The sequence below is a fragment of the Asterias rubens genome, chromosome 5 (assembly GCF_902459465.1).
Source record: "Asterias rubens chromosome 5, eAstRub1.3, whole genome shotgun sequence".
Taxonomy (NCBI): Eukaryota; Metazoa; Echinodermata; class Asteroidea; order Forcipulatida; family Asteriidae; genus Asterias; species Asterias rubens.
Window position 1 is genome coordinate 20,615,401 of NC_047066.1, and position 14,993 is coordinate 20,630,393.

The following is a 14,993-nucleotide window of genomic DNA, read 5'->3' on the forward strand; positions in this document are numbered from 1 at the left end:
AACAAAAGTCAAACTAACACAGGTTATGTCCATGGTATATACATCTCGCTCATAAAGAATGTCTGGGCACTAAACAAAAAAAAAGGGAGAGAACAACATGTCGTATGTCTCACTTAAAATTTGTCAGTATCCATCTCAAAATACCGCCACACGTTTACGGGGAATGAATTTGTGTACAACTCACATCATTTTCAACAACTTTTCAGCTGTGGACTCACCCCTCCATTTGGTATATCTTGAGGAAACTTCTTGCAAGAAACCGTCGAGGGTCGAACCACGTTTTCCTCCGCCGGTCAAAAGTCATCGATGGTCCCCTCGAAAAGTTTGACATAAACTTGTCACTGACTGCACAGAAATCTTGCACAAAATCCCTCCTTGTTTGTAGACTTCCACCGTAAAACAACTTCGCTCATTTGACAAATCCATCTCACCGACTGCGTATTCCACAATGTCAGAAGTTCCTCCAAACATGGTAGAAATACCGCCTCCATGTTCCAAGGATAAACACGTTTCCGTCAGGTCCAAAGTCATTGATGGTCCCCTCAAAAAGTTTGCAGACGGCACAGAAATCTCGCACAAAATCCCAGTTTCCTTGAAGATTTCCACCGTAAAACGAACGCTTTGATAAATCCATCTCACCGAGTGCGATAGTCCACAATAAAAGTCAAAAGTTCCTCCAAGGATAACATACAAATGTCCAAAGTTCCAAGGTTAAATTTGTAATTGTTGAAGTTGATCCTTAAAATCACGTTGCAGTGTTGTCGTGTGTAAATGATGCACTCAAGTGTCTAATCATGTCATTATGTTAATTAGGTTCGCAAACTTGTGAGGCTCCTCATTAGTTAACGTACGAACCGCACGCTTGCACACGTGTAATCACGTGTCATTGGTTGAACAAAAGTTTTGCCCAATGGTAACAATATGGCATGCGCGCGCATACAACAGGTGCGACGATGAAAGAAACTTGATAACTGGCCAAGTATCTGTGCTGATGATTTGAATGGGATTAAAAAACACATTCTTTAGAGCAGTGGAATGACAATAAACAACATCCTGTGTAATGGTGGCCCACAAATATACGTTTGATTTATAAATTTAGGCAGCCTATCCCCCAAAATAATGTTGTGTTTGTTGATATTCAATCTTGAACCGTGCACAATTTCATGAAGCCTGTAAGTACACAAACGTGCTAATGACAGGCAAATGTTACTTAGCAGAAACTGGTTACCAGCAGAAAGCCCATATAGTTGATATAGTTGTGAATGATCCCGACCTCTCGTCGTGCTTTAATAACGGACCGCGTCTTCCGTGCAGGCTCGCGGGGGACAGAGCTCCACTGGCCCCCACGGCCAGTCCCCTGCGTAGTCATCTGACTCTTTACTGGCGCCCCACCCATTTGTTTTTGCCTAGCATATAAATTTGCTAAGCAGTATTTTCTGCTTAGCACCTTTATGAAAATGGATCCAGATCATTGGTCTTTGATAAACTCGTTTAATGTCGCAGGGAAGAAGATAAAGGTCCATTTAATGGTGATTTAAAAAAAAAAAAATATTTCAAAGAAAAACAAAATTATTTTTTATATAAGAGATAATCGATCCGGGGAAGAATTTCACGGATATTTATATAATGAATCGATTGATAATACGTCTTGAAGAAATACAGGTTACAAAATCCTCCTGCCAGTATAATATGATAACAGATGAATACTAATTTATTTTAATTTTAAAACTACTCAGACAATTATCTGGAGACCAAACATTCTCAAGATGTGCATCATCCCTGTGGTGGATGGAGACATCTCTTGTTTTTCCTTTGTCCCTGTACCTAACAATTTTCCCATAGACTTTCCATGTGGGAGAGAGATTAAAATTCCCTAATGGAGTCCTTTTAATTTCCCTTTTTCTATTGATCCCTGTAGTCTCCATAGAGGTACGTAACGAGTACACCCGAGTTCACAATTAGTAATTCACAAACAGCATTGACTTGACAGGCAATACTGCAGACAAGTTTTGAATGCAATACTTTATTAACATTCCTCAATATTATAATGTTATTAATTATGCGTACCGTGTATGCTTGAAGAGACCTCTACCTTTCAAAATATATTTTCACATGTAAAATAAGCCGAGTCAATATTTATTATGTTACAATTACATTAAAAAGTTTATACATCTCAAAAAAGTTGTGTATGTTTATATTGCAGAAACTTTAAAAGATATCTGACAAATTCATTAATACATTTATTAAAAATCTAAATTCATTAATATGTTTATTAGATATCTTATAATTTTTGCTTTCTAAAACAAGTAGCAATGCAATTGAATCTGTACGAAAAACAACAGCATGCAAAATAAAATGTCATGCCATTTTTATGTTCGTTATTCTTATTTTAAAAGCCTTTAATGGCTAAAATGATATTTTGAAAGAGTTTACCATGTTTGTAATTTAGTGTTGGTTATCTGACAATGGATACTGAATACCAGAAGCGCTGCAAAAACCTGGGGTGTTAAAATTGACAACATGGGTGTTGTCACATAAAGACATTGAACAGAGTCAAAATGAACACCACAGGTGTAAATAACACTCTATTATTGTTTGCAGTCATTAGTTATATTTTAACATCCTTAGGTCTAAATGTAGACTTTCGTGATCTGTATGTGACAACACACATGGTGTCAATTTAACACTGTAGATTTGGCAGTGCAGCGTACAGCATAGATTTGACAGTAAGATCAAAAGATACTTTATGATGAGTTGCCAGTATTATCATAGTGACTTTTATTGTGACATCACACTTGCTAAACAAGCGCAGTCTCAGCTTGTCAGTGAAATCGAGCCCAATTCATTCAATTAATCAATGAGCTAGAAAACTGGTCAATCAATTTGTGTCAAGAGAAAGAAACATTAAACACTTATACTGCAAAACTATAAACAAACCAACTTGAGAAGTAATCTAAGTAGACTGTTGCCCAAACCCAAATGTGCGTTAAGTTTGGTCTAAACGTTGTACAGAATAATAATAAAACAATCAGCAGCAGACTATTACTGGAATTGCCACAGTTATAATTCATTACACCAACTACCTGTTAATATTTTGAGGCACTAACTTTAGACAGTGAATGTTGCATTATCAGGTCTTGTTCCTGAGCTCCCCATTATAAACAGATGCTGTGAGAATTCACAACACATACAACCTATAACCTGTAACGACATGGTCGATTTCATAGGCTGCTTAAGCACAAGAAACTAGCTAAGCATTACAAAATCCGGCTTACCAGAATAAGATCACCAGCCAAATACTATGCCACTTGTACAAAGTGTGACTGGTACCCTGCCTATCCTTGCTTTGCAGAAAGTTGTTAAGCATTATTTTCTGCCTAAGCAGCTTGGTGAAATTTGACACGAACACAAGTGTGTTAACTTTGAAATGCCTAAAAACATAATTTTCATATCTGCAATGATTGGTCAAATAGGTCAGGGTGAATAAACAGCCGAAGACGGTGCATACTATCAACATGTTTCGTCATTCACTGTGAGTGGTCATTACATTTCTAAATTAATTGGTCAAAAATGAAACTATTTCACCTGGTGTTGTGAATTATAAATAATTGTATTAAAGTTGCTGTAACCCTCGCAAAATGCGCATTTGGTCACAATGTTGTAAAAAATAATTGTTACCAGTATTAAAACTTGAAGTAAGCTTTAAGCTGAACTGTAAAAGCACCAGTCAGAAAACTACATAAGCAAAAGGCTTGATCTTTTGTCAGGCCTATATTTTTGCCCATGATCAGAAAAGAACACTTTATGCTATCTCTACACATGAGGAGATGGCTCAAGACAAAGTGTCCGAAGAATATTTTTGAGCAGGGGTCACCGAGGCCAAGACCGGGCAATCTTGCAAGTGAGAATATTTGTATATGGGTATGTAAGTGCAAAGACAGGCACGTTATACTACCACATTATTTCAAAAAGATGAAACAAGTCAAACCGTTATTTACACTAACTCCATTTAAAACAAATGTTTCTCCATAACTGTCTTAGACCAATCCATTTTAGGTAAGTTTCATATTTATATCCAGGGGTCGATTTCACAAAGAGTTAGCACTAGCCCTATGAGATATTAAAAACTGAAGGCTAGTCCTAAGTTAGAATGAGTAACTCATCCCAACTCGAGATAAGAATAGTCTTAACTCTTTGTGAATTCCACCCCTAGAGGAAATCAATATCAGATCAATCTATAACATCAAAGAATAAGTAGCACCCTTTCGTTTTCAAGCTTATTTTAGTCACCGCAGAAACAAACATGAATAAGAAATTCAAGCGACGATTGGTCAATAAACGTTGTGTATGTAGCTGTGGTCGGTAAAACCACACACATAGGTCAAGGGCTACAGTAAGATACAGTACTAAAAATAACAAATATAATTAAAAATCTAAAGCAGTCTCCAAATAAACCAACTGTATATTAACCATTTGAAGTATTAGAGTGAAACTAAAGTTTGCATGATTGATTAATGCACTTTCTGGTATCCATTATTCTCTGCTTAACACATTACACTCTGCTGAGTATCTTCCATGATTGCTTCAACACAAAGTATTTTTATACCCTACACCAATACTTGTAAGTATCCAAAATAATACCAGTAACACTGTACACGAGCAGCTCAGGAACTGTTCAATTTGTCATTATTTTCTCAGTTGTCATGGTTTTTAGGGAACTGTAAATACATTTGTAAATGAAACATTTTTGAAAACATATTTTTTTTATAATACACATAGTGAAAATGTAAAATAGAATAATTTGAAATGAATTTAAGTTTAAGAGGGGCTTGGAAACAGCATTCTCTATACAGCTTAGACAATTTGCCAAACTTCAGACAGCCCCAAGTCTGTTTGCTCAATTTACAAAGATAAATTTTTTCTCGAGTAGGAGTTATAATATTTCCATACCATTATTATAATATTCACAAATAGAAAAATATCTTAAATATCATTTCAAAAAGTTATTAACAATATCTTCTGTACAAAGAACCTTCCATGTACAATAACATCATATCTGCATTTTGCCCAAAGCAATGACGACAACTGTGTTTTTATCTTTATAAAATAAAAAAATGAAAATATCTGGAATGGAAAAAAAAAGCAAAATAACTAAATAAATGTGTGAAGTTTTAAATGAATATTTTAACCAAAGAAAATATCATGTCAAGTACTACCTTGTTATTCCTATGCAATTCCAACCCTATCGAGACATGCATGCAGCCAACATAGCCTGGCACCTTTTTGTGCAGCATGCATGTTATGTGATCCTTAATACAAAAGTGTGGTACAGGCTAACCCACAAAACAATTTTCAAAATCTTAAAATTCGAACCCTTTTGTCATCCTTCCTGATTGAGCTCACCATTAAAATTGACAACTGATTCATTTTTATTCTATTTCGAGTTGTTTTCCCCCAACAAAATTGTAATAAAACATAGCTGGTTGATTTTAACAAAATGCATTGTATAATTTCCTCAAACAGAGAGCATACTCAGTTAAAGAAACATTTTCTAGCTCGCTTGTTACTTCCTATTTGCAGATAAAAAAGGGAAATAAATGTCAATAAGGAACAACTTAAGCCATTCAAACATTTCACCAAACTCCCATGGCATTTTGACCAAAATAATCACAACATATTTGTACATGTGTCAATGAAAAGTTATTTTTTACATTCTTTTGATGAAAACACAAGCCCCAACAAAAGTCAATTAAGCCATATGTACATGTATATTAAAACAAACGAATACAAAAATCTTGGTTAAACTCCATATAACAAACTGTATACACAAGTGCAAACAATGCACAAATTCAAGGGGACCATCAGTTGGAACCAATTTACAAACAGCTTGCTGCAACCAACAGTTTATTTTTTCCAGAAAAAGTCATGAACAAATGGATCACTAGCAGACCAAAAGTCACTGGTTAATTATTGTATCGCATTGTATTTCCTTTTTTAAAGATAAAAAGTTAGATCAAATTAGTTTTAACACAATTTTGCCCCTTTTTGAGTATGGAAAAACAAAAAGAAGCTCTGCGCAAATAAAAAGAGACATATGTTTTCATTCAATAAGGTCATCTGGATTGTTGATAAGATGACAAGGTTTTGTTTTCTTTCCACAAATAATATGTAAGTAACATCTGCATTATTTTTAGATTCGAAAAAACAAAATTCATAATCCAAGATGTAATTTTTCTTCCTTGATTGGAAATAATGCACCACTGATGTATTGACAGCCAACAAACAAACATAATGAACTTTGAAACTGCTTAGTCCAGGCTCAGAATTACACGCAGGCAACGGACGCCATGGCCTCCAATGCCCCTTGTCTTGGCCTTGGTGCCCCTTCAAAAGTTCCCCATTGACATTAAAGATTTTCCAATGGAAGTGCCCTTTGCAAAATAAAAATGGCCTTGCCCTTTTAAAAATGAAATTCCAGGCCTGTAAGACCACCCCATCCTCGAACCGTCCCAATCAGGAAATACTGTACTGTATGTTACAGCGCCAGGAGCGTCACTGAGTGACGAATATGCACACTTTATAAGAAGCCACTACTAAAAAAAAAGCACCTTTTCATGAAAACAGCAATGTTACAATTCCTTATTTGAAAAAAAATACATGACTTTTCTTTTTCAAGTACTTGTAATTGTGATTGTGTTCTCTTCATGTTAAATCATTTCAATTTGTTGTTCTCACTGTTCATCAGGTTATTAAAAAACAAAAGCAAAATTGGGACTGCATTTTTTTTTCAACACAAATGGGTTTGCTTTTTTACATGTTAAAAAGTAATATCAAACTGTTGATTTCAGATTTAAGTGTTGAGTGTAAGCAATTAACGGCATTGAAAATAAGGTAAATTTGAGCATTTCAGAGCTTGTATCCTTATAAAAATTGCAAATAGGTAAAAAAAAAAGCGTCAAAAGCAAAATGCTTGATCAAGGCAATAAACGAGGCAGCTCATCTACATCTACATGTACTGTATCATGTGCTCTATTCTTATTCATACAGGATACAGAGTGTGATTTTCTAAACAAATTACAGAAATACAGGTCCAAAAAAAGCGAGTGGACAAGTAGATTTGGCAAAAAAATGTTGTTGGCAAAAGCTAAACAGTGATCATCTATTTTAACACAAAGTTCTAGTAGATTTCAAATAAGCAAGAAATGCCATCAACTTTTGCAGAGTATCTTACATAAATCTCCAAATTAATCTCATTATTTTGAAATATGTAGCATATCGAATTGCAACACAATTACAGTATGGATAACAACATGTATTATGTACTGCTACATGAAGACAATTATCCTCAATCAGATAAAGATACTCTGCATATTCAAGAGTGTTTCAAATGACCTTTGACCAGTCTGCTTCTTTAAGTTGCTGCTGTGCCCAAACAATAGACCCTTCCCGTGAAATATGCTAATTACATTCATGCATGCATACATTAGCCCCATACAAAACGGCGCGATGTTTCCTCATTTTGCACACCAAAAGGTTAATGCACAGGCGCTATGTGCAATTTACATATTACATGGGGAGGGTCTATTGAAAGCTTGTTTAGACAAATGAATACTGATTCCGTACTGCCCTCGCCGATGACCGATGGCCATTCTGACCATCCCGTGGAGAAGGCGACTGACCGGCCGAATTCATGGACAAGGAAAACTGGCTGCCGGATCCTAAGAACTCGTTTGAAATCATGAGGGAATTTGAGGTGCCGAGCCCTCTGTTGGCACCATCCGGCGTTTGTGGTGTAAGCGGGGTGCTTGGTGTGCTGACTGACTGCGCATTCGGGACGAATTCGGTCAGTGTGACGTCCGGTTGGATTGCACCATCTCTGCTGTCCAGTGGTATAGGATGGGAGCGAAAGTAGTCCAGCATGTCAAAAATACTTTCAAACCACATGTGTGTGACTTGGCATCGACAGCTTTCATCCAGAGTCATGCGTAAATGCTGTAGAACAAAATAGAAAAAGTCATGATCCACACAAACATGCCTCTGAATTGCGTGGTTTTCCTTTTACTTTGCGATTTAACGCGGTTGGCCCTTTGCTGGCGTGCAGTGTTAGTTCATCACAGACAAGAAAAACATTACAAGGTTTACAGACAGTACATATACATCACACAAAACTACAAGTTTTGACACATCCCAAAGGCTTCTTTCTTCATTATTGACTCTTACCTTTGGTCTGCCATGAAAGTTGAACGTCAGTACGCATTCCCCACGTCTTGTTTCACTCTGTCTGACCAGGAATACGCCATGTCTTGTGTTACCTCCTTGTAGGACAAGCTGTGCTGCATCCACCCTTGATAACGTACCATGAAACCATGGGAACTCGTTCAGGTGTTCCGATGTTGAGGCCATTGGGTCTGATGACGGTTGGTTTAAGTTTTGATTTGATCCATCTATAAGTTAATACAAAATTAAGAAAGTAAAATAAATCATGTTCTGTAGTTGGCTATGTTTGTTCCCTAAATTGAGAAGTTATTCGTTTGCAATACAATTTTGAATTTGAAAGAATGAAATGAGATGATATTTGTAAAATGTAGGCTAAATAACAACACAACAGGTTTGCCTCTGCTACATTTTGGGTTGGTAAGCAGTTTGCAACAGCTACATGTCGTAATGTTTTGTAATTCTATTTTCTCATAATATTAATTACGTGTACTGTACATGAACATGATGAAGGCCAGTAAATATCAAGCGCACATGTACAGTACATGTACATGTGCTCATGTAAATATTTAGATGTTTTTTTATGAGGAATAACAAGAGTAGGCCTAAGGCATATGATAAACCTTAAAGTAACGTCCAGATTGATAGTGCTAGAGTGTACATGTACTGACTGCATGCTGTAACTTGTAAGAAAACAATTTGCAGGAATAAAAACCATGAGATTTTCTATCAAAACTTCTTGGAGTTCAGCTTTTCTGATAAGAACTTTCTCATACATGTAGGGTTCCTGTCCCCTCTCCAATAAATGTCAATATGACTCCTTCACTTTTACAAGGAATCAGTCGCACGCAAAGCCATTACTCTACGGAAACACCCCAGCCATACAGCTTAGAGTCCACCAGCTTGTGCAGTATTGCCAAGGCATGGCGGTATATCTTTAGCAATCTGTTAAGACGACGTGCCTTTCAAACTGTCACTTGTACTCTGGCTTGATACACTTTGAATACCATATCACAGGATATGAATAATACAGGTACGAGTGTGCGTATACACACATGGATGACATCTAGTGACCTACGTGTGCAAGAATGAACTGCGAGTTAAAGCGCACTTTAGATCTTTGAAGCTGCTCCTTAATCAAATCTGCAAGGAGATATGACAACAACTTCATAAATGTCTTCATTACCTTTCAAAGTCAAGTAGACCAAATTGACTCAACACATGTAACATGTGTGCCAACTCGGACAGAAGACCGGTGATTTTAGCCTCTGGCCAGTAAACTCAGGACTGGACAAGTCCAGTGGTCTTGTTTGTTTTTCATTTGACTAAAAGAACCTCACTGTGTAATAATATCCTTACCTTTTAATTGAAAATTAATATCTTTCAATTGAATTCATGAATTCATGGTGTGAGCAAAATACTCAACACCTTACGTACTATGTCATAACACAAGTACATGTACTTGTTCAAATAAAAACAGTTTACCCTAAACCATGAAGAAAGTTCTCTCTCATTATACTCTCTGGGCATGTAAAACAAATGCTGGTCCAGCAAATAATATGCAACCTACTGTACAAGCCCTGTGGTCTTGCTGACCCCCCCCCCTCCTAGCCAAAGGTCATCTCCACTGTTATGGTCTAGTCAAAATTATTATTTCAAATCACACGGACAGAAGACTCACAAGTCACTTTGGTCATAGTCCGGTCAATTTAAAAACCAGCAGCTGCCTTAACTCAACAAATCCCCCTTGATACAACTACAAATTAGGTCTCGGTTTAACCAATAAATGGTCATTGATGACATCTTTGTTAAAAAATATCAAACAAGTTCTCTTGATTGAAACACATGTACTACTAGTGTAGAACGCAGACATGAAGCTGCAAAACAACAGGAAATGGCCATTAAGGGAAAACAACTTTGTACAGTGTTTTTCCTATTTTTTATGGCACTGTTTTCTTTTAAGGAAACAAGGAAATCAGCTGATCAGCTGAAAAGATGCATGCCTGTGAGTTGCACACACTTTTACTGTTTGTACTGTTTGTGGACAAAACATTGTACAATTTATTACAATTAAGTTAGACCTTTGAAGGAAGAAAAAATGTTGAAAAAAACAACATGGTGGAGTAACAGGGGGGATGTCTAATGTACAAGAGCGATGATGTCCACATGTTGCTTTTGTGTACAAAACCAAAAGGAACTAAAAAAACAGCGAATCCTTGATTTACGGGGCCTACATGTGCAAAAATGTGTGTACATGTTACATTGCGCTGTTTGCATAAGTTGACATACATGTACATGATTGCACATGTCGTTGGCCTGTAAAAATCTCTTCCTGGAAAAATAATATCTGTATCAGCATGTGTGAGCCTCCAATCGGAAACATGTGGGTGGAACTAATGCATTAGATTTGTGCCTCAGTGTCTGACAGAAAAAACATGTGCACAGGAATGAGGAAGACATCTGTGCGTATTGGGTGGAAATTAAGCTAATTGCATTACATTACACATTACAATTGTACAGTTCACCGTACACTTGAAAGTTTCACTGCACGTAAAAACAGCACCGAGTGCACAATCTTGTTTCACAAGGCCAGACAAGTACATGTACAGACCAGTCTTGTAAAAGTAGAAACTGATGGTAAGGTAATAAAAAAAATATTGTTTGAAAGGTGATCGCTAAAAACAAAAATGTAAATAATCACTTCTTGGAAATTATGCAAAACATGTAGGCCCTACCAATGACAAGAGGAAAACATGGTGACCTCATTTGTTTAAATTCCGGGAATTTGAAATGCTCTTCTCCGCATTAGACCTATTGTTCAGATCTAATTGAACAATCATCTCTCTTCTTACTGGGCGGATTAAGGTCCACCGTTATATTGTAATGACGTTTCGTAAACTACATGTAACACGGAACGCCATTTTGTGGAGTCAAGTTTTTGACTCCATAAAATGGCCGACCGCGTGTAGTTCACAAAGTAAAAGGAAAACCACGCAGTTTCGAGGCATGTTTGTGTGGATCATTATATTCTACATCTTTCTAACTATGCAATTCACAACAAACGGTTTCAAACGCTTTTCAAACGCTTTTCATGGACCAACGTGTCCCTTTAAGCAGCACTACGAAATTGGCCCTTGCCTGTTCATAAAAACACTCACCTTGTAAACGTGATTGAGTCTGCATAGGCATTTCAGGGGTTGTTGGTACATCTGAGCTGCCGCTAGGTAACCGATCTAGACTGTTGCCTTGCCGACGTCTAGGGGGTACCTGCGGTGGCGGGGACGAAGGGGGACTCGGATCTCGACTGGAGAAACCCTCGATGGAATGCTCTGGTGTTAAGGGACTCCTTGAGTTAGGACCGTTTGAATCTGATAAAAAGCAAAAACATATCCATGATCATTGATGCAAAATTACAGAAAAAGTCATTTCATTTTTATCCTCTAGTTTTCAAGATGGGTGACAAGCAATCATCGGAACTGCAACCTACATGTACAGGTCTGTACATCCTAAAGTTGCAAGGTACAATGTACATGTAGGTAGCAGTTGCATTCTACTCTACCAGCCATGCTCCTAGTGGATAACAGTATACATGGACATGTACCCATGCCTACATCCTTACAGAATGAGAAGGGGGTAACCCTGTTTCAGCCCCAGGAGAAGGTGGCAGCGTGCCCCTGGTGGCACTTAATTTTGGTCAATAGCCCAAATCAGTGCAGCCCTCACCTAGAAGTAACCGTACATGGCCTTTTTATAAGGCAATCTCTTGAGTAATTAAAACAATTTAAAAAGGAGAGGAGAGATTTGTTTGGTCTATTCGGGTCTCAACTTCACGAACGTTCTTGAAGGCTAGGATTTTTCTGAGTTTGGGATTGGTCACTTGAGGTTTTGGTTTAAAAAGTTGTTGGAGAAAGGCTCTTACCTGATTGTGGGATTTGCACTGTGAGATTTGGTTTTGGTCTCAAGAAGTTTTGAGTGGAGGAAGTTGATGATGGTAGATCAGGCAACTGAGGCACGCTAGGTAACGGTCTCCTATTACATCAAAAAAGAAAATGACGAGTTAAAGATTTAATTAAATTTAATTACATTATAAGTACATCTAAATTTCTGTAGGATTAAAACAATCGAACAGTTCCAGAAACCAAAGGTATACTTTGCCTTTATTATGTCATAATAAGGAACAGAGTGTGTCAGGAACCTTTGGTTTGTGACTAATACTCAACATAAAGGACGGAACTGTCGCAGAAAGAAAAAGTAGGCTAAATCCTTATTTTTTTACACACCATTATCAAAATTGAAGTGAAGCGTTTGAGAATTGTTTAATATAAATAATTGTATGCGTGTACATTTAGATACTTGTGTAAGATTAGAAGATTAGCATACACATACATGTTCACGGAATTTATGTGTACAGGGTTGGCCCCTAAATTTTTCAGTGACTGGCCAGCATTTTACACTGCTTTCTTCAGCTTTTTACACTCAGTCAATATTTGAAATGAACTATAGGGATGTTTTTCAACACTACTAGCCACCCGTCAATTTCACCAAACTCTTCCTAACTTAGGATTAATCTTAGGACGTAGGATGAGTTAAGTTCCGTATCCATAGACGTTCTTTAGGGCGCACTAAACCCATCCTAATGTAAGTGACTCGTCCTATAAACTCGAGATAGGACTAATCCTAGCGTTTCGTGAAATCGGCTGCATGAGTGGTTCGCATGTGTTTTAATTAGCATTTGGCCAGTATTGGACCACTGCTAAAGTAGTTTCGCGTCAGGCCAGTAACTCACCATTGGACAAGTAAGTCTAGGGATACAATTTGCACTGTGAACATATGTAAAGTTGTGACCAGAATTGGAATGGAAATATATGTTAGTTTAACCTCACACAGATGTATAAAAAGCACTGAACATTATACACACTCCTAACTTTCCGGAGTTCTTTGAATGAAATTTGATAGTCTTACCGTACTTTATTGCTAAAGATCTTTGAGTAATTTAACAGTAAAAGATTGGCTGCAATGTTATCAGTTTTTTCCGCCGACCATAATGTAGACAAGTATTGAATTCCTCCTTTTTCAGGTTTAATATTTCAAATGATTTAATATTGCAATTCTGTAGTAGATGATGATGTACTCTTGATGTATGTAAATATACATGCAACACTCATGTACACCCACAGTGTATAAAAAAAACGTGTAAATCACAGGGTTTTTTTTCTCCTGAATATGTGCATTACACGTTGACACGTTCCAACCCACATGGGACCGAAAATGAAAACCTGAGTCATCGCACTGAAGGCTTACATTAAAGGCCAGATGTACAGGTACAATAACAAGTTCACTTTACAGTCACAAGCAAAATGTACAGCTTTAGTTTTCAGTTTTATTTTAGTAAAAAGTACTTCTCCATTTGAAGACGAAATTAAGATTGTACAAAGCTTGAATGTGTAGTTGACAAACTGTACAGTGTGTTCTTCTTCAAATTTGTGTACTTTGTACAGGCATGACAGGCAAAAGAAACCATTTCAAAACTGTTCAGGCTTGGAAACGGCCGCCATCTTTGATGAATCGTACACGCGTGAAAGGCCGTCATTGGCTGAGAGTCAGAAATGCGTGGACATTTCCATTGTTTCACATCAAAGATGATGGTCAATCAAATGATGTGCAATCCATCAACTATACAGAGGCCACAGACCTCATAGAGACAATGGCCTCTGTACATGTAGCTTGTTTTTGCCTTGGTGCCCCTTCAAGTTTCTCATAGTCTTAAAGATTTTCCAATGGAGGTGCCCTTTTTAAAATGGAAATGGCCTTGCCCTTGTAAAGATGAAATTCCAGACCTGACTGTTTAAATCTACTTTGGTGTAAATTTTCATTGTAGCAGGCATAAATTGTCTGTCAAACACTTTATTCCATCTCATATCCCTACTGTTTAGCTCCCGGGAATCATAAATGTACCGCACCTCATGAAAAAAGTCAACCTTACTTTTCTGCAGAGGAGGTGTGCGGGGCCCATTGAGTTTTCACTTAGCCCAGGGTGATCAGCGAGGATACTCAGTACCTTCAGAGGACTTCGCTTACACATAGCATCTGGGATTAACCTAAAATGCTGCTTTTTGTAACAATTAAAAGGTTTGTGTACTTTTCGTATGACAAAAACACAAACATTCTGATGGTAGAAAGCTTCCCTTAAAATATTATTTTCATTTTACGCAACTCTCCTGAAAACGTTTTCTTTTTCTCTCTCAAAAACTTGCCGACTAATGAAGCTGAAACATATACAGGTAAATTGAAACATCTTCAGTCACGGTGAGTAGGGAATAGGGATTCAAACTTGATCTACAAAAAGCATGCCTGTACATTCGTTTGCTTCGTTTTTGAAATGGCAAGGGCATCAAGGCATTTCCTCCTTGGTAAAGGGCACCAATGAGGAATTTGTAAAATTCTACTGGAGCATTTCAAGGGCACCACGGCAATGAACAGGGGGCGTTTGGGAAATCATCTCTGTTGCCTCTGTGAAGTATCAGGCATGGAAAGATACCAAAACCCTTTACAGTTGAGAACAAGAAACTAAGCCAGAGGGTTGGTTGATACTGAGGGAGATGAGCAAAAAGTTCATGGGGCTGCAGGCGATGTCAGCCCCCCTTGATATTTGCACTGACTTCAGGGTGAGGTAGCGGTAGATCAAACCAAGGTACCCACGGGTTGCCTGAAGGCTACAAGCTCCATCCATGGGACTAGATAGGTACATGTGTGTGAAGTGAGAAGTGGGCTGTTGGGAG

General features: G+C 37.5%; 1 protein-coding gene across 1 annotated transcript in view; it reads right to left on the bottom strand.

The window, feature by feature from the left end:
- Positions 1–1,978: 1,978 nt before the first annotated feature.
- The window catches only part of LOC117290294 (SH2B adapter protein 2-like), a 28,125-nt gene continuing 15,110 nt past the window's right edge, over positions 1,979–14,993 (bottom strand). Inside the window, exons 4-7 of the mRNA XM_033771605.1 lie at positions 12,134–12,243; positions 11,373–11,582; positions 8,221–8,444; positions 1,979–7,992 (exon numbers count right to left, since the gene is read on the bottom strand). Of these exons, the coding sequence (XP_033627496.1) occupies positions 7,597–7,992; positions 8,221–8,444; positions 11,373–11,582; positions 12,134–12,243 (940 nt within the window). The 3' untranslated portion in view covers positions 1,979–7,596. The remainder of the gene's footprint in view (positions 7,993–8,220; positions 8,445–11,372; positions 11,583–12,133; positions 12,244–14,993) is intronic.